Source organism: Mobula hypostoma, chromosome 27 (genome assembly GCF_963921235.1).
Source record: "Mobula hypostoma chromosome 27, sMobHyp1.1, whole genome shotgun sequence".
In the NCBI taxonomy this organism is placed as follows: Eukaryota; Metazoa; Chordata; class Chondrichthyes; order Myliobatiformes; family Myliobatidae; genus Mobula; species Mobula hypostoma.
Window position 1 is genome coordinate 22,169,114 of NC_086123.1, and position 23,236 is coordinate 22,192,349.

The 23,236-nt window shown below is 40.6% G+C and overlaps 1 protein-coding gene across 1 annotated transcript in view; it reads right to left on the reverse strand.

Moving 5' to 3' along the window:
* Positions 1-644: 644 nt before the first annotated feature.
* The window catches only part of pes (pescadillo), a 42,999-nt gene continuing 20,407 nt past the window's right edge, over positions 645-23,236 (reverse strand). The window contains exons 6-15 of the mRNA XM_063034526.1: positions 21,069-21,158; positions 15,939-16,055; positions 13,928-14,005; positions 13,757-13,843; positions 11,423-11,553; positions 10,449-10,574; positions 9,368-9,552; positions 4,681-4,850; positions 3,551-3,718; positions 645-2,673 (exon numbers count right to left, since the gene is read on the reverse strand). Coding sequence (XP_062890596.1) covers positions 2,587-2,673; positions 3,551-3,718; positions 4,681-4,850; positions 9,368-9,552; positions 10,449-10,574; positions 11,423-11,553; positions 13,757-13,843; positions 13,928-14,005; positions 15,939-16,055; positions 21,069-21,158 — 1,239 coding nt within the window. The 3' untranslated portion in view covers positions 645-2,586. The remainder of the gene's footprint in view (positions 2,674-3,550; positions 3,719-4,680; positions 4,851-9,367; positions 9,553-10,448; positions 10,575-11,422; positions 11,554-13,756; positions 13,844-13,927; positions 14,006-15,938; positions 16,056-21,068; positions 21,159-23,236) is intronic.

A 23,236-nucleotide genomic window follows, 5' to 3' on the forward strand; every position in this document is an offset into this window, starting at 1 on the left:
ACTCATTCATGGATTAGAATTGAGAAAGGTACATTTGCCAATATAAATTAGCTCCCATGGTAATGGATAGAAACTGCAACGGGAGAAAGACATTTATTCATGCAGTTTACTGCAGTGCATTGAAAAAATGTCAACAGAAGATAGCTGGCCAACTGAGTACTGTACATCTTACCCAACCCTCATTATTCTTGTTGCAGACCGAGAAGATTTGTTAGTAGAGGAAGTTGTTAACACACCTTTCCGGTAGTTTTATTACCCGGGACAGGAAATTGAAAGAGCCTTTTACAGCGTGTACAGAAGTTGTGAAAGACATTAGTATAACGAAAGGAAACTTCTTCACGCAGAGGGTCGAGAGTGTGGAACGAGCTGCTAGAACACGTGGTGCATGCGAAAGCGATTTCAACATTGAAGAGAAGTTTGGGTAGGTACATGGATGGTAGGGGTATGGAGGGCTACTGTCCCAGTGCAGGTCGATGCAAGTAGGCAGTTTAAATGGCTCAGCACAGACTAGATGGGCCAAAGGGCCTGTCTCTGTGCTGTATTTTAATATGACTCCAATTAGCAAGACACTTCAATTTGAACCATTTATTATTTATGATGTCGTGTAGTTGAAACTTCAATAAATAATGCAAGGCTTCACGTAATGCCAGGAATCATTGAATAGCTTTATATCTTGCAGCTTAGCACACAAATAGTTTTAACTAGAAATTCAATCGCATATTTATGCAACATCAATTCATCCCTCATTCACACCCACTCCTAAACAAAGTAACATTTGAAAACCTGATATTCAGCTGAGCCCCAGAAGAGACCTGCAACAGAGATGTATCGGACAATGTGTAATGCCCTTTTTGGACCATGTTGCCCTGTGACCATCGTAACCAATCTAGCCAACATTTGACGCAGATACTCAAACCTTCCCCATACCCACTTGTTTTGCTGCTGATCGCTGTGTCACCACTGGTGAGCTCCCGCCCCCCCCCCCCAACTCTCTGGCCACAACTTAGGTCCAATTAAGCCCATGGTCACCATCCCTCAAGGAAATGGAACTGACTGGATTGATACACAGTCTCATGCTTCTCAGCTTGGAGAATTCAGCTAGGGCTTTCTGCTCAACAGTGAATGTGTGTTGCTCCAGCAGTTGTTTAAATGATACTTCAACAACAGTTTAGTGCTGCATTTATTAAATGCATTAGAATTCCAACACCCCCATCTGTATACTTTGTCTGCTGAACACTGATCTTTGTTTTCCCCCCAAAGTAATCAAATTTTACTAAGTCAACAATAGTTTAACCACCTAGATTAACCTGTGCTCCATCCACTGGTAGAAATAACGTGGCCACTCTTTAGTTTGTAAAGTGATGCTCAAATACCACCGAAGCAGCAACACCAAAACTCCTGGAAGTTTATTTCCCGTCAACCTTTAAAGCCATTGAAAGCACCCCTGGCAATTACCACACTTCCAAAAATACCTTAAAACATAATTATTTTTAAAATACGCAGTTTATCAATTGCTTTCTGTCAGTACTGGATGTTTTCCAAAGCTTTGATTTTCACTTTCTGCTCCCAAGAGAAGCAAGTATTTTGAAGCTTTCCCCTGTGTGCTTACGCAACCCAACAAAAACATTTAAAAATCAGGCAAACAAGAGAATGAAAGGAACAGCGGATCTAGGATTCCAATCCTCATCTCTTCTTGCTGTATTAAATGACAATATCTAGATGAAGGTACATTCCTATGCAGCACATGGTATCTGAGGATTCCACTATCCACCTCCCCACCCCAGACTTTACTCAAGCCGATTTACAACACAAACATCAATGCATGAAATTGAAAAGCTTGAATAATAAAAACATTGTCAAGCAATATTGGCACAAAACTGTGTAAACAAAATTACACTCTGACTCGTATCATAAATGCAGTGTTATCTAGATTAAGGTAGGGGAATTTCTTCCTCCGACATACATGATTTGGTAGCCCAGCTCCCAGCAATTCATTGGCAAAGACTGATCATCTTCGATCATAGCTACAAAAGTAATTCACACAAGAAATTGATATGTTCTGTCCTATCCCTGAAGAATTGAGCAAGGTGGATCTGAAGGTGTTTCATGCTGAGACTGGCATGTAAAGGGGGGGGGAGGGGAGAAAAACATTGTTTTCTTTTGCAAATACTAATGGTGCTCATTAAGGCAAAGACAACATTTAGAAAAGAATGGAATGAAAATCCATTTCTGTATGTTTCACCATTTTTCCATGAAAGTACAAGTACATTTTCTTGCGGACTGGCAGTGTTCAGCCTGTGATGGATTTACAATGCCACAGTGGCAGATTCAGCTTAAGATTCCTAAAAATCGTAATACAAAGTCAACATAATTGTACAAGTATTCCACAAGCTGAAGACAGTCTCTGTAAGAAAAACATTTCAATATGGAATTGTATTTCTGTATAGAAGCCTTAAATAACTTTTTACAGAATTATGGCGACACATGAAATCTAACCCATCTCAGAAGAGCAGATAAAGTCTTTACTATACAAATTTACTTCCTTTCTGTCCAATATAAACAGAACTACCTATGATTTTCAGTATTTTATTGGGATTTAATTTTTTTACTCTTCTTCTTCTCAGCTTTCTGCTCGTCATCGTAAGCCTTCCTCTTGGCCGCCAACTTGTTGGTCTGTTGAGATTGAAAACAGATGCATCTTAATATCCAAACAGCACATCACCGAAACCAAACTCTTGCATAGATGGTTAATTGGAAAACTTTCTAAAATCTGCTAACATCTATCTATTTAGGTTAAAAAGGGGTCAACAGAAAGGAGGAAATTGTCAGCATCTTACACCTCAGTCTATCAGCTGAATGATACTGATATTAAATGATACTGATTTAAAAACTGCAGCAACATCCTCAATACAAAAGCTGCTGGATCATATTTTGGAGCGGAGGAAAAGGAAGAAATGGAATGCGAGTTGAACACTGTGAAATTGAAAGGCTGTTTTATTCCCACCAGCTGGGTCCTTTCTTGCTCAAAAATTCGAACAATTTCAATTATTTTCTATGGATATGTGGAGTTATATATTATTTTGTAAGGAATAAATGACCAAAACACCTTCTGTAGCAGGTACAAAGACTTTAAACAAAAGAGCTGCAGTTTAGGTTTATTGTCAGGAGGAACTTTTAAACAAAAATAATTTGTTGCTTTTGACTGGCCTGCTCAACATGACGTTTTTAAGCTTCTTTCCAGATGAAGTACAGAAAGCAGGAATCAAGCCACTGGCTGTGCAACGTAGGAAATTTAATCAGTCAGCTTCAAAATGAGCGGGCATCGTCTGCATTTCATGGTACAATACAGATTTAATTACCCATTCTAATTTTGTTTTTGGTGGCATCATCCCCAGTTGCCCACAATTCAACCTTAAAACTGAACAGGCAACTTCTATTTTTCAGACAATTCTGAAAACTTGTAAAGTTACTATGAAACTCACTTAAAATAATCCATCGTCTATACCTGCAAAAGATTTTACAGGAGAGACAAAGTAAGATGTACACAAACCTCGCGAACTTTTCTCTTCTTTCCAAACATTATTTTCTTATATAAATATTTCTCCCTTTTCTTCATCATCATAATGGCCAGGCGCTTCTCCTCAGCTTTCTCTCGCTCAGATTCCTGTGCTTTGTTCTCCAGCTTCATAATCCCTGAGGTTACTTTCACATTCAGTTTCTACAGAAACAGCATCCGCCAGTTAACCAATTGACAGAAATTGCAAATCACTGTTAAGCTTTTGCATTTGCACAAATCACTTTAAGAGCATTGTGAAGGAAGCAGGTACGACTGCACCAACTTCTGAACTCCATTTGCCGACAGTTTTATATTCAGAAGTGGTGGGAGTGAGCAATTTCAAGTTCCTGAGTGTTAATATCATTATATTTCATCAGGAGTTTGAGGGGATTTGGTTTGTCACCTAAAACACTTGAAAACTTCCATAGACCTACTGAGGGGAGCATTCTGACTGGCTGCATCACCATCTGGTATAGAGGGGCTAGATCAAAGTTACAGAAACTTGTAAAATTAGTCAGCTCCATCATGGGTACTAGCCTCTGTAGTATCCAAGACATCTTCAAGAAACGGTGCCTTAGGAAGGCGGCATCCATCATTAAGGACTCCCATCACTCAGGCCATGTCCCTTCTCAATTTTACTATGGGGTAGGAGACACACACTCAACGATTCAGGAACAGCTTCTTCCCCTCCGCCATCCAAGTTCTAAATGAATACTGAAACCCATGCACACTACCTCAAATCTGTTTTGTATTTCTGTTTTTTTCTACTATTATGTATTGCATTGTACTGCTGCAATAGAAGTTAACGAATTTCATGACATATGCCAGTGATATTAAACCTGATTCTGTTCAAAAACTGCAATCAACACTTTGTAATATTTGACATCCAGTTCAGCCTTAAAAGTACCAAGGATATACGGATCATGAGCTTATATCTTTCTGAGAAAATTCTTTTTCCAGACGACATTGCATAAGATAATGTTAAATTGGTTAAAATTATCAGTAAAATTTGAGAGGTTTAGAACATTCACTTCCTAGATGACAAAGAATTGCTTTCGCTGTGTGAAACTACTTATTGGATGCAAGCTTAATAATTAGGGTACATTTTTTCTCCTGGAACTCACATTGCCTTTCACCTTCTGAGCCTCCATACGTTTCAGTCTTTCCTCATCTTGTTTTTCTGTTTCATCCATATCCCCATCTCCTTCATCGTCCGTTTCTCCTTCATCCTTTTCATCTGATTCTTCCTCATCTTCTTCAGCCTCCTCCCCCTCAGACTCAGTTTCATTTTCATCTGCAGTAAGTGTAACACAAGGAACGCCGACATGACATCAGCATTCATTCGGAATAGCCTGCAATGCTGAGCTGAACATTGTTGCTGTAATTTTATCCCCTCTCCCATGCATGCTCACAAATGGGTCATTGCTTAAGCCTGCTTAACAGGAATGAGACTTGAGGTTTCCAGTGGTATAGGTTTAATTCTGATAATCACTTTGTGTAAAACTAGACATCTTAAAAGAGCTCTCATCCTGTTAATCCCAAATCACAGAAGTTTGAAAAGTATCATGAATGGAATTCTATCTATCACTTCTCCCCTTACCAGGGGTCCCCAACCTTTTTTGCACTGCGGACCGGTTTATTATTGACAATATTCTTGCGGACCAGCCGACCGGGGGCGGGGGGGGGGCGGTTGCCAACAGACAAGAGGAGCAGTCAAATACGTTGTGTTTACCCCAAGAAAGACTACAATGACCATGAAGCCTGGTGCAGCCACCTGTGTGCGCATGCGTGTACGTGCTGATTTTTTCCTACAAATCGTTTTTGGCGCTTCTGTTCGGGGGGGGGGGGAGGAGTGTTAATCACGACCAGAATATAGGTGATAAGTGGCTAATACACTCAATTTCGTTTCTAAAAGGGATTATCTAAAGACTTTAATATTAAACACACAGTGCATTATTTTCCTCGCATGAATATAGTGATAAGTCAATTATCAGGGGAGGACAGGGAAGCTTGAAGTAAGTGTTGAACGAACTTCCAGTAGAAGTGGTAGAGGCAGGTTTGGTATTATACTTTAAAAGAAAAATTGGATAGATATATGGACAGGAAAGGAATGGAGGGTTGTGGGCTGAGTGCAGGTCGGCGGTACTAGGTGAGAGTAGCGTTCGGCACGGTCTAGGAGGGCTGAGATGGCCTGTTTCTGTGCTGTAATTGTTATATGGTTATATAAGTCACTTATAAGTCAACAGCATCATAACATTTTAAGTAACGTTTGGATATTAAACACACAGCACATAGTTTCCCCGTATGAACATATAAAATCGTTGCAACACACCAATATCGCTGAATCAGTGGGAGCCCTGGGCTTGTTTCCCTGCAACAAGACGGTGCCATCGAGGGGTGATGGGAGACAGCGATACTCAAAGGGGGTTCCTTGTGTCCAGTCTATTCCGCAATTTAGTTTTCGTTGCATTCATTGCAGAGATATGTTGGAAATGGAAGCAACGTTTTCAGTGATTTTGTGGCTATCTCAGGATATTCAGCCTGGACTTTGATCCGGAATGCCGGCCAAGATGTTATGTCAAACATACTTTTCAGCCCGCCGTCATTTGCAAGCTCGAGGAGTTGATCTCCTTCTCGTGCTGACATAGATGACGCGTGCGTAATGACCTCACGTGCGTTCAAGCTCAACAGTGGGTGTGACAGGGAATGAGGAAAGGTGCAGCTGACTCATATCGCCAAATTATATCGTTTCCTCGTGGTGGTTGGGGACCGCTGCCCTTAACAACCCGTTTAGTTAGTTAGTTCCTCTCCGCGCCTGGTGGTGCATCAGGTGGCAATTTTATCACTTCTTCAGCATTTGTCTGTTTTTTTAAAAAATGAGGCTCAACCCAGCATAGATGGGAAGCGTGCAAGACGCTGGCCGGATTCGAACCCGGGACCGCTTGCCTCGAAGTCCAGTGCGGATATCACTACACCATTTGCCGGCATTAACAGCCTTTTTGCTTCCCACTAAATTATAATATTTTTAATTAGAGAAAATGGGCAGAAGGAATAGAAAGAAGAAAATAGGAAATGCAAGTGGTTCAGAGGACATTCACAAAGGGTCAGCATGGTAGTGTAGTGGTTAGCACAACACTTCACAGTGCCAGTGACCCAGGTTCAATTCCCGTCGCTGTCTGTTCTCCGTGACTGTGGGGGTTTCCTCCGCGTGCTCCGGTTTCCTCCCGCAGCCCAAAGACGTACTGGTTAGTAGGTTAATTGGTCACTTCAATTTGTCTTGTGATTAAGCTAGGGTTAAATAGGGGGTTGCTGGACAACACAGCTCGAAGGGTCGGAAAAGGCAAATCTGTGCTGTACCTTGATAAATAATCAAAACTAGAATAGTTAGAGTCAGAAATGAAGATATTAAGCAGCCTGATCAACAGGTCAAAATAACAAGTGATAAAGGAAAAGAGGGAGGTAGTGGTTTAAGAAGTATATCATGTACAGTGATGTCAACAGAGATTTAGAGGAGGCAATAAAGGATTTAAGTGCAAGGCTAAGCACTTTAAATCGCAGTCACCTTGATTAGGAATCCCAATAGTTCATTTGGTGTGTAGTTAGATAATTTTATCTGAAGTATGGATTAGCTGAAGCTTGGCTGAGAGGTTGGGAATAAGGAAGCTAATGCAGTGAGCTTTGGAACAATTAACCTGAAGTTGGCTGAGGCACTGATGAGAGTTTCAGCAGATAATATGCTGAGGCAGGAAACAATGTGAAATGGAAGCAAACAAGAGGAATTCTGCAGATGCTGGAAATTCAAGCAACACACATCAAAGTTGCTGGTGAATGCAGCAGGCCAGACAGCATCTCTAGGAAGAGGTACAGTCGATGTTTCAGGCTGAGACCCTTTGTCAGAACTAACTGAAGGAAGTGTTAGTAAGAGATTTGAAAGTGGGAGGGGGAGGGGGAGAGTCAAAATGATAGGAGAAGACAGGAGGGGGAGGGATGGAGCCAAGAGCCAAGAGGTGGTTAGCAAAGGGGATACGAGAGGATCATGGGACAGGAGGCCCAGGGTGAAGGAAGGGGGGGGGGACCCAGAGGATGGACAAGGGGTATAGTCAGAGGGACAGAGGGAGAAAAAGGAGAGTGAGAGAAAGAATGTGTGTATAAAAATAAATAACGGATGGGGTACGAGGGGGAGGTGGGGCATTAGCGGAAGTTAGAGAAGTCAATGTTCATGCCATCAGGTTGGAGGCTACCCAGACGGAATATAAGGTATTGTTCCTCCAACCTGAGTGTGGCTTCATCTTTACAGTAGAGGAGGCCGTGGTTCTCTCTCCTTTTTCTCCCTCTGTCCCTCTCACTATACCCCTTGCCCATCCTCTGGGTTTCCCCCCACCCCCTTTTCCTTCTCCCAGGGCCTCCTGTCCCATGATCCTCTCATATCCCCTTTGCCAATCGCCTGTCCAGCTCTTGGCTCCATCCCTCCCCATCCTGTCTTCTCCTATCATTTTGGATCTCCCCCTCCCCCCTCTCAAATCTCTTACTAACTCTTCCCTCAGTTAGTCCTGACGAAGGGTCTCGGCCTGAAACATCGACTGTACCTCTTCCTAGAGATGCTGCCTGGCCTGCTGTGTTCACCAGCAACTTTGATGTGTGTTGCTTGAAATGGAAGCAAAAAGACTTTGTGATAAGCTGAAGGTGCTGCATGGAAGATGGTGCATGTTCTCATTCGGATGGAGACAATGATGTGAACAAGGGAAGGCTGGAACTGGTGATATGAATACAGCGCTTACGCCAGGGAGCAGAAGACAATTCCTTGGATATTGCAAATATGCCAGAGGACAAGAAGAAAATGGAATGAAAAATAAATGTATGAAAGCATACAAACATTTAATGACTGCAGTGGTGGCAGCTGAGGGAAGGAGGAAGAAAGCATACACAAGGTGGTCAGTGTGTACACTGTATGAAAGTTATTCCCTCATCTATGAGTAAATAAAGAAGGTGTCCATGGCTCCAGGACTAGAGGAGAAGCTATTATCAGAGAAGATTCGCTAAAAGATACAAGAGAGGAAGTTCACTGTCAATAAAGCAACAGAAGCGGGTGGCAGGGCAGACAAGACCATATCAACAGCTTCAGAGCTGCAGAGGAGTGACAGTGAACTACTTTCCAATTTCAGGGTGTTGTCTGAGACTTCAACAAGGATCAGTGAAGTGGGAAGCTCACAGAAGAATGTAAAGAGCCATAGATATATATGCAAGAAGCCACAGAATTTTTAAGGAATGGCTGTGAGAGGAAAGAAAACTTCTGCATGGTAAGATTAAAGACAAAGGACCTGGAGATCACCACTGGTGGTTTTGAAAGACAGTCTGATTGCACGGGGAGAGAAGAGTATTATCTCAATAGGACAGTTCTAATGATATGCTTTCAAAGGCATTGCAAACCTTTCCTATGTGAGTATCCATCAATGTCATAGTGATTGTGAACCATAACACAGAAACAAGTCCTTTGGCCCATACAACCTATGCTGGCCTGGTCTTCTTCCTGGTCCCACCCACCTGTACCTGGACTACGGACCTGCACAATTCTCTCGTTTGTCAGATAAAGTCATGTTGTATGATAAAACTTTTTTTTTCGGTTTGCTGCTCAACAGTTTATGCCAGATTTTTGAACTCTTAAGAAATCCATTACCTAAACTATGATATTTGCATTAAATTGTGGATACTAAAAATCAGTTTTCATCTTAAGCAGGCATATCTGGGCATCTTTGATGGGGTGTTTATATTTGGAAATGAACCAAGCATAAATGAATGAAAGCACTAGCTTACATGTGTTCTCTCCTCTCTGAATGGCCAAGAGTTTGAGCTTCTCTGGTGGAATATAGTCTCCGTCTTTCTCTTCCACAAACGGAGAAAGGTGAGGCGGCAAAGTCACTCCGAGGAAATAATCTTCTACGGGAAGAAGTGTTTTGCTGTTAACACAATCGTACACCCACTGGGGCTGGATATAGTACCTGCAATTTCAACACAGAGGAGAGGTGAGCGATTTGTCAAATGGCCCTGACACTGCAACGTACTGATGGCCTAAATAAGTCTGCTCTGAAAGTAGGGACCAGTGGTGCAGCTCTGTCTTACTGGTGGGAATAACCATTTATGCTAACATGGAACAATAAAGAATGACACAGTGCAGGAACAGGCTTTTCAGCCTTCAATGTTGTAATTTAACTAGTAATCCAAGACCCAACTAATGTAATCCCTTCTACCTATACAATCTCCATATCCTTCCATTTCATGTGCCTAACAGCCTCTTTAACACCTCTATTGTCTCAGACTTCACCACCAACCCTACCAGCATATTTTAGGCACATGCAGAAAAACTTGCCCTGCACACCTCCTTTGAACGTACCGCTTCTCATCTTAAATATGTGTCCTCTGGTAGTAGACATTTCAATCCTGGGAAAAAGATGCTGGCAGTATCCTCTACCTGTGCCTCTTATAAACTTACAATCCTCACACATGTCAGATCTTCCCACAGCCTCTACCGCTCCGCGGAAGACAACCCAGGTTTGTCCACCTTTTTGTTATAGAATACGCCCTTTCATCCAGGCAGCATCTGGGCAAACCTCTTCTGCACCCTTTCCAAAGATTCCACATTCATCCTTTTAAGGGGCAACCAGAACTAAGTGCAATACTCCAGATGTGGCCTAGGCAGAGTTTTATAAAGTTGCAACGCAACCTCCCGACTCTTGAATTCTCTGATGGTAAGCAAGCCAAATGCCTTCTTTACCACCTTGTCAACCTGTGCAGACACCATCAGGGACCCTAACATGCGTCTGCAGATGAACACCACCAAAGGTATTGCTTTAGTGTACAAATAGATAGTATATATTAAATTCAGATCAAAACATACCTGTTGACAAACTGTTTATCAAGGTTTGGCCTGTCCATTATATGGTGGGTAATGGTTTCATCTGTAACAGGATAACTAGCACCTATACAAAGTGACTTCTCCCATGATACCATGCCTCCAAAACACCTAAAAGTAAATTAATAATAAAAACAAATTAGTGGTAAACCTAAGTAGTTAAGTCTCAAGGACCCTGTGGTTTGGTGTTTTATGTTCTGCATGTTTTTTGCTTCTTTTTGTTTTGCCGTTTGCTCGGTTTGTTCTTTTTTGTGCGATAGATGTTGATGCTTTCTTTGAACGGTGTTTCTTTGTCTCGTGGCTGTCTGTGGGAAGAAGAATTTCAGGGTACGGCATACGTACTTTGATAATAAATGTACTATGAATCTTCGAACTTTGAATCTTCAGTATTTCTCCTGCCTCTCCACCCTAGCAGGCAGGTAGAGCAAGAGAACAGGAACAAGTGCATGCACGGCAGTGCATTAGGGATTCACCCATCACATTCACTGCCAGCTGTGGAATGCACTTGGGAATACTGTGCGAGGGCAGGTTAAATTTTCAGTGAATAAATTGAGAAGGTACAGTTAAACTTGTAAATATCATCTTTAAAGGTTGAGTGTTTACTACGTTACTAGGAGAATCCTGCAAACCAGGATTGCTGGCTGGGGCAGAACGATTTAATATAAAATCATCACACTTCATTTGATCTCTACCCAACAATTATGGGGAAGTGTTTCTAAAAAGTAAAACCAAAGTTGAGCTTGAGCCAAAAGTTCATCAGTTTGTCAGAATGAATCCTAGGTGACAGCAATTCATTTGCAAGCTCCAATGTGAATTATCAGCATGACACTTTAAAAAAAACTGTACTACAGTAAGTTGCAAACACTATTAGTACCCACAGAGGGCTGGCAGTGGTGGCAGGATAGAAAAAGGTGCTGGTGAGGGTTTCCTCACTAAACAAGTTAGCATACAGTATGTACCTTATGACAAATGCCAGTGATTCACGTGGGACTTCTCGGTTTAGGAAAAACTTCAATCCCTCAAACAGCTTCTTCTGTTTTTCTAATAATTGTTGCTCCTTTTGCCTCTCTCCAATCAGTTCTGCATTTTCCTGCACGAGTTATTAAAGTTACTTCAGGATATCTTATTTACTTTGCTACTGCTAGTCACTTAATGCACAAAATCTTTAACTGTCTATATATGCTTATACCAGATACACATACACAATTAGAATGTTTAGTAGCCAGTTAGCCTTTGGGAACTGAAAGGCCGTTCAATACCTATGTATCCTTCAGCCAAATAACACATTGCTTTTCACTTAAATTCCTGGTATGCATCATTAACCCTTTTCCCTGCTGAATATGAACACGATCAAAAACCAAACAGAATCTGAAGCACAACAGAAAATACATAAATATCCAGCGAGCCATTCTGCATCCATGGAGAAAGGGACAGTCATGGTTTCATCAGTAAAGTTATTCACCTGAAACATTTTATCCCTTGCTCTCCAAAGTGGCAAGTATCTTACATTTTTAATTCTGAACACATCAATTTATCTCCCTTTGTTAGCACATGAACTAGGCAGCAAAGGGGAACGTCGACTCAGACGATGAGAGGCCTGTGTCGGGCATTTTCATGCTTTACAAGGCGCAGATTGGAAGACTGTGTGGGGTGCCACTCCTCACACAGACCAGAGCAATGTGAGATTAAGTACCTTGCTCAAGAGCACAAACATGCTGCCACAGCTGAGGCTCGAAATAGCAACCTTGAGGTAACTAGACAAACGCCTTAACCACTTGGCCACGTGCCCAACAACATCTTATTTATTTCGCTGTCAGATCATTTGGAAAGTCAAATTAAAGAAATAGTGCATACGTTTAAATTAATTTTCCTTTTGTAAATTAACAACACGATTCAATACAATCTTAAAAGTGTACGCTCTTTGTACTGAAATAAAGATTTCTGTAGTTGTGCAAATAATCCATAATGTTACATAATCACAAATATAAATTGCGCATGGCAGTAACAACAGTCCTATTTTTGGAGGAGGTTCACTCGTTTGTGGGCTGCTCTTCTGTGTTTTTGTCCTTGGGGAAATTAAAACCATTTCTTAAAAAAAATTGTCTTTCACCTCCTCTCTGTTTACTGGTCCCCAGTCAAATGTCACCTGCAGCTCTCAACACCAAACACCGACCGTCATTCAGGGGGCAAGTCCAGCCGTTTCAAACATCGTTTTTTCACACTCCGGATGAAACTGACACAACACAAGGTTTTGTATTTTGCATCCAAGTTCAGTGCTATCTTTAATTCTACACTGAATAGAACCCAGTTTCATTGATCCCTTCATTCACTGCAACTAAATGCACCTTCCTGGCGGGAACTACCCTGCTCTTTCAGTACACAAAGGACATACTCTATTGATGACATATTCTGATAATTTAGTTAGGAATACAAGTAAGTGATAATCTATCTGCTCCAGCCTCAAACAGCAGGATTTCCCGGTGGCCAACCATCTTTACTTAAATACCCCATTCCCATTCCGACATGTCAGTCCACGGCCTCCACAATGAGGCTACTCTCAGGTTGGAGGTAAAACACCTCATATTCTGTCTGACTAGCCTCCAACATGACAACCTCCAATAATTTCCCTCCTTCCCACTTTCCTCTTCTTCAATTCTCCACTCCGGCTCCCCTCTTACCACTTCCCTTCTCCTCACTTGCCCATCGTCTCCCCCGGTTCCCTTTCTCTCATGGTCCACTCTCCTCTACTACGGATTCTGTCTTCTTCAGCCCTTCACCATTTCCACCTATCACCTCCCAGCTTCTTTCTTCATCCCCTCTCCCCCACTGTCTGGCTTCACCTCTCACCTTCTGGCTTGTATCCCTTCCCTTCCCCAACTTCCTTATTCTGTCGTCTACTCCCCTCCTTTTCAGACCGGATGAAGGGTCTCAGCCCAAAACGTCGACTGTTTATTCATTTGATCAAACCTGCTGAGTTTCTCCAGCGTTTTGTGTGTGTTGTTCTAGATTTCAAGCATCAGGAGAATCGTCTGTGCAAGTGATAGTCTATACTTACAAGTGTGAAAATTAGCCTCACTGAAGCAAAGTATTGACTGTTTTTACACAAAGGAGTCCGTGACTATCGAACTGGTGAAATGTTTACCTGGTCATCCACAGAGTAGTTCTCCTCGAAACAAGCTACCTACTTTTGTTCATATGAAAAGGCAGCAAAGTGTCAAAACAAAAGAAAATTGAAGCAACAAAAACTAGAAAAGCACAGACTTATAATAGGGAGCAAGAAAATGAAATCTTACCACTTCCACTGGGAATTCATCTGGCACATCATCCTCTTCGTTTGAAGACACCATGCGAGCTAAACTGGCACCCAATGCAGCCAGTTTCTATAAAGACCATAAATTCAAGTCAGGAGTAAATAAAATCATGAAAATTTTAAAGATCAAGTATCATTTACAGTGTCCTCTGACCTCCATGTAGCTTTCTGAGTCCATTGCATACGCTTCATCATCTTCCTCTAGCTCCTTTTCCTCTGCCTTGTGTTCCAGCTGAAAACAAACTTTCAATTTAATTACTTATGCACATAAAATCATACAAGTATACCAGAAATTTTGACAATAAAATGACCATGTGAAATATCAGTGGAATGAATACTACATGCAAGGACACATACAGAGATCTAATAAATAAATTAAACCCTACTAGCACAACATGAATCAATATTTTACAGACCAATTTATATTAATAGAAATTTCACTTGTAAATATACACTTCTAAGAGGACCACAACCTTGTCGTAGGTTTTGAGGCTGGCGTGCCTCAATGACCCAGAGACCGATGCTGGTTACAGTCAGTGCTTTATGCGTTGGTTCTTGGTAGAGTCACCCATGCCAAACAGGCCAGAAGGTTGAGGCCAGAATAAGAGTGGTCCACGGGTCCTCTAGGTTCGAGGGTTCAGCTCCGGACTAACAACACTGATTGGTCAAAAAGAAAATTTTTTTAAGGAAAACAGCAATGAAGAATCTTCCTATATCTGTGTGCGACCAAGGACCCCAACCTACACCTGGGGCACAATAGAGAAGATGGCCAAGGACAAACAGAGATAAGAGCTGCTCTAAATGCCTGTGGCGTAATGGGCCTACTAGGAAATAGGTACTACAAGGATATTTGGTTACACGGTTTTACATTTCAGCCTCGTAGATATTTTTCAGCTTAGTTAGTGGAACCATTCGTGGAAAGTTTCATTTTAATTCTTTGAATATTTTTTGCACAGTTTTTGATTCAGAAATTGCTTCACAAACCCCATCAGGATTTTCTATATTTTGATTACCCAATTTGGATTTATTCTCCCTTGTTTGTTTCTACACACTTACCTTGATCTGTAATGTGACTGGAGCTTTGAATGAACCGAACATTCTTTGTTGAAACTCTCAAGAGTTTTTAAAACATTAGATTTCAGGTTGCCCATTAACTAGTAATAAATAATCTTGGAAAGGTGGAGTAAGTATTAAAATTAGTATTTTGGATCATATTTTTCCCCACTAGTGTCCAATCTCAATATTTAATTTTCCCAAATCTGCCAATCTTTAAGATAGAAACCTTATTAGTTAAAAGGTTCCGCTCATTAGCATTTATTCAAATCACTATAAATAACTTCAAGAACATGGGCACGTTCAACTCGAAGGTTAACTGTGAAAGTGAAACAATTACCCTGCCTAAGAAAGGGAATATGCATCTATCCAAATACCAAAAAACAAGGGGCTAGAAGCAATGTGTCACATTTTAACAGAACAGCCATCGTCATAATTCAACATGCTTTCAAAATACCATAGACTGTACTCTAATCAGTAGACTGTTCAGAGTCCTGCTTAAAGATTTGACATGTGGCAGATTATAAAATCTTGCTCAGCATTGGGGAACTTTGGCAGAGTAGCAAGCAATTTTCTATTGGGAGAGTCCCTTTCCTTAGAAACGATTTCTCTACCAGCAGCCAATTTAAGAACTGTGGGGGAAAATTATGAAGTTGGAAGATTATGCAAGTTTTCTCTAAACTTGGAACATGTGATGAATATAATATTCAGAAATGTATAATGTTTTTAAAAAAATGCTTTTTGATTCGTTCAAGCCAATCTGTTCTATCTCTAAAATCTGACTGTATATTTAGCTTTCTCAGATGTGAAAATTTTCAAATAGCACTTGGATCTTTGTCAAATGCTATTTCTATTGTCTTATTCATGTCACTAACATCACAGATTCCAAATTATTTAAACAGACTAAAAGTACATTCTTACTGATGTATAATAATGTAACAATTTAAGTTGGAATAGAGCTTTCAATGGTATTGCTGTACCGTTACATCATTCAAGGCCTACAAAAGAAACAGTTCGTTTCCCTTACATATACAATTATGACAAAACTCAAGTTTCAAATCATCTCTGTAACACAAAGAGTTTGGTAACATTTAAGGAAAATCTTAATTTACCTTTGGAGGATAAAGGAGATTGAGGGTCTGGTAGAGTCTGAAGTTGACAAAACCTAGCAGTGTTGTAAAAAACTCAGTGAAGGTGGCCATTACTCTGTAGTCCACATCTGTTGGATGCTGGAAACAAAGTTCAAGAGCTTGAATTAAGAAGCTTAATAAAAGCACAAGAAGCAATCATTTCCAGGGTGAAATAATAGTTTAATATGTATATGGTGTAAAACTGGACAAGGCCAGGCATACTTTTAAAATAAATGCTTGGGACAAAATGACCTCTTTGACTTCACCTGCAAGAGCTCAATTCCATGTGAAAAGGGACTTGCTCTACAAGCCAAGGTGTATGCAATACACACGTACTGTATTTAATAAAACAAGTATTACTAACTTTAAATGGATACAAACTAAATAGTGTATGATTAATGTAAATCAAGCCAGATCACATATTCAGTGACCTAAAGTAGCCGCTTGAGATATCAGTATTAGTCAAAACTTGTCCAACAGCAGGAAGCCCTTTCTGCAAGGGCACAGGCAGTTTTTACAGGAGACTGTAATTAACAGAGAGTTAAGCATTAACCTAAATGGTAACCACATGGCACAATTAAATTTAATTACTTGCTTGAGCGCTCACTGTGATGAGCAACCTCTGGATTATCTATTTAATAATTCAATGGCACAAGATAAAGGAACTAATAAACTCTACTAAACAAAGAACAAAATCAACATAAACATTATTCTTTGTGAAGAAATCAAAGTGATGGCCGATATTAAGGCCAGGAAGTAAAATGTGTACAGCCTTTTTGAAGATATTAATGGAGCGCAAATCCCTTCACCGTCAAGTCTAACTGTACAAATATTTGCAACCGCCTGTGATGTTTTCAGTAAGTCACATTGGCAAAGCAAGCAACAACAACCTATAAATGTCCTTCATTTACTGACATCAGGAACAACTGAAGTGATTTCTTAATGATCAGTATGAAGCAGAGGCAGATCAGGAACTAAACAGAATGCAGATTTGATGGGCCAAGTGGCCTAATTTGGCTCCTATATCTTATAGTCTATGGACTTAAACATAGAGGTTGCTCTAAGAAAAATCCCAGACTGTGATCTTGGGTTGTTTTCTCTGGTGTGGCGGCGGCTGAGGGAAGATCTGATAGATTTTTAAGACTTTGAGAGGCACAGATGAAGTAGACTGGAGGCATCTTTTTGCCAGGGTAGAAATGTTTAATACCAATGTTTAATAGGGCAAGCATTGAGGGTGAGAGGGGGTAGGATCAAAGGGGATGTGAGGGGTAAGTTTCTTACTCAGAGAGTGGTGGATGCCTGGAATATGTTGCCTGGTGTAGCATTACTCCTCTCAGTGCTTTGTGCCACATTGGACTGCAACCTTGTCATTTCTTCAGCATTTCGTCTGACTTTTATTTTAAATAATGAGGCCGAGTTGCTAGCTCACGGACGGATGGAAAGCGTGCAAGGAGCCGGCTGGATATGAACCTGGGACCACTCCCCTCAAAGTCCAGCGCCATCGTCTGGCTACCCAGTATGGAAGCTGAGGCTTTTAAGGGACATTTTAGATAGGTACATGAATATGAGGAAGGTGGAAGGATATGGACAGCAGGTAGGCAAGAGGGATTAGATTTCGGGTTTATAAAAAAAATTTACCTTTTAGCTGGTTCGGCCCCATATTGTAGGCTGGAGGGGCCTGTTCCTGTGCTGTTGTTCAAGGTTCAAGGTACACTTGTTATCAAAGTATATATGTACTGGTCTATGTAATAGATAAGTTAGCCTGGCACAGTTGAATGCTGTAGATTCAGTAGGTAGGATTTGTAACTAAAAACCAGGTGTATAGACACTTCAAAATAATTTTGATTCATTTCCACAGTGTGATAGAGGGGTACTAAAAAACCACCACCACTGATCAGGCTGCCAGAAATAAGAACACACATTTTTGGAACAGCACTGCCACCAAGATTAAGAAATATCACATGATTCACATATGGGACCATTTGAACAATGAACAGAAGGAACTACAAAGATCTTTGTTCATTTACTTCCATGATATAATGGGAGCTTTATTGCTAGAAGCCAGCTGCAGTGTCCCAAACCAAAGTTACAAGGGATGCTTTTCAGCGATAGGAAGGCTTTTAAAATATTAAAAAAACACCCACAACATTGCAGTTGGCTAAACAAATGACAAGTAATGGTTCGAGTCCAGTAGCTATCCAACACTGAAGAATGCAACAAAAGCATTTAATATGCCAATTGCTTGACCAAGGAATGCAGAGAAATTAAAAGCCTGCCATTCTGCTGAAGTTATAGCTTCTGGTTTAACTGCAAAATCCCTCCATCTATACAGGATATAAATAATTGAAATATATACCAATTTCTAACAATTGTTTTGGAAAGAAAAATCCTTCCTTTAATTCCTAAAATTTTTTTTAAAGCACTATATAAAATAGTTCACATTTTGAAGGTCACTTAAAGCAGATTATAACAAAAAAATTATTTCGTACCAATGTAGACTGTAATACTAAAAATTGTAACCTTGAAGAGATTTGAAACACGTTCAGATCTGTAAAGAAATTTCCTGTAAATTTCCACAAGCTCAGAGACAATATGAATGCAAACTTGCAAGAAGGCTACAACTTCTCAATGTTCACGACAAAGCCAAGAGTCAGCATAATTCAAGCACCATGTTACTAGCATGACAGTGCTGTAGTTGTTAACTCATGACTGTATAAATTCAGTTTATGTGTAGGATAAATCTATTGCTTACAACCACTGTGGAAAAAAATGGTTTTGATTAGATGCCAGATTGTTGGTGCTTTCAATAAATGGTGAACCAATTGGAACAGATTTCCTCAAGCTTGTTTCTTTTAAAAAAGTTTACAAATTAATACTTCAAAACTTTTTAACTAATTTTGGGATCACTTACACGAGAGGTCAAACTGTAGAGGTTGTCAATGGTGTCCGTACTCAGAGCAAGGCCATCCCTGATGTACCACAGCTCCATGTTTGACTGATGAAATCACTAAGCTGCTGTTTCTGCACTAACACTTAAAGAACACAGTTTAGCTTGTTTGCAGTAGACTTCTGCCACCTGAAATGTGTTTGAACTGCTTTTAAAAGGTATGGGAAATGGAGCTGAGTGGATAGACTAAATTGCAACTCCAGGGATGAAGGGCTAAGTGCCTTTCTGTAAAATAATGATCAAATTTAAGCTGTTTTTGCAATGTAATTTTAAGTAGGCCTTTCATATTTTAAAAAGATGGACTGGAGGCACGTTACAGTATGATTTTCCATATTTCTTTTCTACATAGGAAGAAGACCTTTCCCTCCATCAGATGTGTGCAAATTTTCAGAATATTCCTATTATTCCCATTACCGGAACTGAAAAGAAATGTCAAAGACTTGGACTACAGGACAATTTGAAAACTGAACAGACACCGCTTTCATGAATAATACATCAATTCCGGGTGAGAAGATAGCTTTGGAGAAAACAAAAGTTTTTCCTCTCTGATATCAGTTATGCAAGATCAATTTTGTATGAAACAACAGCTTCTGTTAATACTTTCTTTGGGTAAAGGAAATGTACTTGGGTGTACTTTGTGTACGGTTACATGTCATTTGATAAGTATTTAGACTTGACATGACATGATGAAATAAGATGTCAGCAAAGCTGTTCTTCAAATTCTTTGCTACGACGGCCAAAGAAAATTTTTCTCCGGCTGCTGGAAAAATTATTGCATCATTACAGAATCAGGAGTTGGGTTACTATACAATATCAAAGTTATTGCTCTACCAATGATTATTATGCTTCAAATATTCATGACATTACCAATTTTCAATCAATGCACCATAGAAAGCATCATATTGGGATGCATCTTGGTTTGGTATGGCAACTGCTCTGCACAGTCATGGGTTCAGCTCAGCACATCAGAGACACTAGCCTCCCCGTTTATGGTCTCTGTCTATTTCTTGCTGACTCAGTAAAACCGCCAAGCAGAATCAAGGACCTCATCCACCCTGAACGTTCTCTCTTCTCCTTCCAGTCACGTGGGGATTGGCTTATTTATCAGTCTGTGTTGATTGTTGATTGGTCTGTTTAAAAATGGCAGCAGCTCTTCTCCATTGCCACAGCTCTGGTGTCAGGTTTCAAACACCCTGGGCATAAAGAATAGCACATGCGGGAGGCTCTCTTTTTTTTAAACCTTCTGTCCCTAGGGCCAGTCTTGCAGAACCATTGGGAAGGTAAGTTCCACATGCACTTTTAGTTAAGTATCTGTTTGTTGAACATTTAGCACTGTAGTTCGTGTAACTTGGGGGGGGGGGATTTCAATGTTCAAATTTTTTTTACTGTTTGTAAATAAGTAATTAATATACTTATTCACAGTCAAGTGTTTTCTGTGTCAGTCACCAAACCCGTGAACCTGCTTCCACGTTACACTCTCCCCCACTGGGCAGAAGACATGGCCTGAAAGCATGTATTACTGGGCTCAAGGACAGCATCTACCCTGCTGTTATAAGGCTGTCAGTACAATTGGATAAATTCTTGACCTCAATCTACTTTGTTATGATTGCACACCTTACTGACTACCTGTGCTGTGCTTTCTCTATAGCTGGTGCATTTTATTCTGCATTCTGTTACTGTTTTACTGTGCATCGTGTAATGATCTGATCTGTATGAACAGTAATGCAAGACAAGCTTTTCAAATAGTACCTCCGTACAAGTGACAGTGATAAACCAACTCCAATTCCAATAACACTGGCCTGAAACAAACCACATTTCTACAAAAATAGAAAAGCAAAAACTTTACAGATGCTAGAAATATGGAATAAAAACAGAAAACACTGGAGACACAGCTGTCAGGAAGCATCTGTGGGCATGAAAAGTCAATGTTTTAAATTGTTGACCTGATTAAATCAGGGAAGCAAGAGAAAACAAGTGTTCCCTTGCTTTTCCAACTCCGAAGAAAAGACATCAACCTGAAATGTGAACTTTGCTTCTCTCCTTCGAGATGCAGCCCGACCTACTGAGTACTTTCCTCATTTTCTGTCTGGTTTCCCCACTTCCATATATCGACTGGCTTTAGCAGCTACCAAATAGCAACGAGGCCATTCTGTCTCAATACTTACATCATGTGCAAATGTGTAGGGTACAATCCAGGTTACTGATTGCCCAAGAATTTCTGCCTGGTAATAAATTCCTTTGATCGACAAGAACACCTAGAAGAAAAATAGTAATGGAGGGTAAATAATTTACAATTAACTTTATTCCTCATTATCAATGTTCAGTCATAACTTGTAACTGCTCTACAATCATATTTACAAAATGCAATATCTCCAGCTGCGTATTACATACCTCTCATGTAAAAAACAGGAAGCATTGTTTATATTAAAGCTTGGCACCAAGTAGGTAGATAGATACTTTATTGATTCCAAAGGAAATTACAGAGTCACAGTAGCATTACAAGTGCACAGATATAGATCCAAGTAGAAAGAGTAAAAAAAAATAAGTTACCACAAACAGTCTAACAGGAGGGGGTTATCACTTCCTCGGCTATAGGTTGATTGACTGTCGAGCCTAATGTCCGAGAGCAAGAATAACCCCTTTGGAGCAGCACAGTTCTCTTAGTCTATTTCAAAAGGTGCTCCTCTGAAAAACCAAGGTGAGTAGTAGATTTGCTAGGAAATCTCTTTTTAACACAGTTGCTAGATCAAAGAAAAACTGGAGATCAGAAGTAAAACAGGAAATGCCAGAAATATAGTCAAGTCCCTTTAGCCGATGAAGGATCAAAAGTTTGAGGGCAACATCCATTTCTCTCTCCACAGAAATTGTCCAACTTGTCATAAGTGTTTTGGCCTTTCGTTTATGCTTATTCTCTGCTAGTGCCTGAATTTGTTATTTTGCTTCTCCTGGATTTAAGACCGAGTTATGCAAGTACAGGATGTACTTTACTAAAGGAGTTTAACATCGGCAGTTTCCTTCAGAGCCATCCTGATTTGCTGGCTGTGGCCATTAGTAAACAGTTCACTGCCAACCAATGGAGGTTGTGTGGATCAGGCAACTAACTGGAAATGAAGTTATGTTAGCTCAGTAACCAGCCACTTTCAAGAGAATACAAACTTCACCATTCACCCAGTTAAAACAGCATGTTTCTCAAGGGAAGTGCAAGTAAATGGTTGTTCCAAATGAGCCATCAGGTTGAAGTTTATCATCATTTAGCTGTATTCAGGTATACCGCCTAATGAAACAACACTCCTCCGGACCGAAAGGCACAACAAGTTCATAAAACTCACACACGACACAACGTAATATTACCATAAATAAATTAAAAATTAATAAGGTGCCTTTTTGAAACAAGTCAAACAGTAGAACACCACTGGTCCTTCATACACGATGAGACCTGGGTGCTGCAAGGAGGTCAGCAGCCCACAGCCTGGGTGAAGAAAATGTTCCCACCCTAGCAGTCCTTATCCTAATGGTGTGGTACCTCCTGCCTGATGGGCGGGGTAGGGGGGGGGTCAAAGAGATTGCTGGACAGATGGGAGGGATCATTGACAATGCTGAGGGTCCTGTGTATGCAGCGCTCCTGATAAATATCTCTGTGTGGAAGAGAGACCCTGGTGATCTTCTCAGCATCCTCGCAATCCTTCGTAGAGACTTGTGGTCAGATACCTTGCAATTCCCATACCGGACAATGACGTAGCTGGTCAGGACACTCTCAATGGAGCTCCTGTAACAATTAGTTAGAATGGAGGGTGCAGCCGTGGGTCATGCACATAAAATTAAACTCACTTAAAATTAAAAGAGGAATTACATAAGCATTTCCAAACTGGTTGACTTCTTTATTGCTATCATAGGGAGCCAAAATGTTTATAAAACTGTGTCCCGTGCACCTGTTGAGATGTTCATTGTTGAATTTTACTGCACAATTTTCTTAAAAGATGTCAGGGCGACCTTCAGCTCCCACTGCATTCCTAATCTCCAAATTCCAGACCTGTCTGCTCCTGCGTCAGAACTACGCAACGTGGAAACTGGCTCTTTGGTGCGTCCAATCCAACCATCAAGTACCAACCGAGACCCATTCCATTTCAGAGTATGCATGCCATACACAACCTTGCAATTCATCTTTTTGCAGGCAGCCAGAAAACAGAGACAGTCAGGCGCGCAGTGTCCAAAAAAAAGTACAAATTGTGCAAACAACAACAAAAAAACAATACTTAGAACGTGAACCGCAGGAGTGAGTCCACAGCCACGAAGTCAGTTCAGTAGTGAGTGAGTGCAGCTGGGCCAGCAGCCC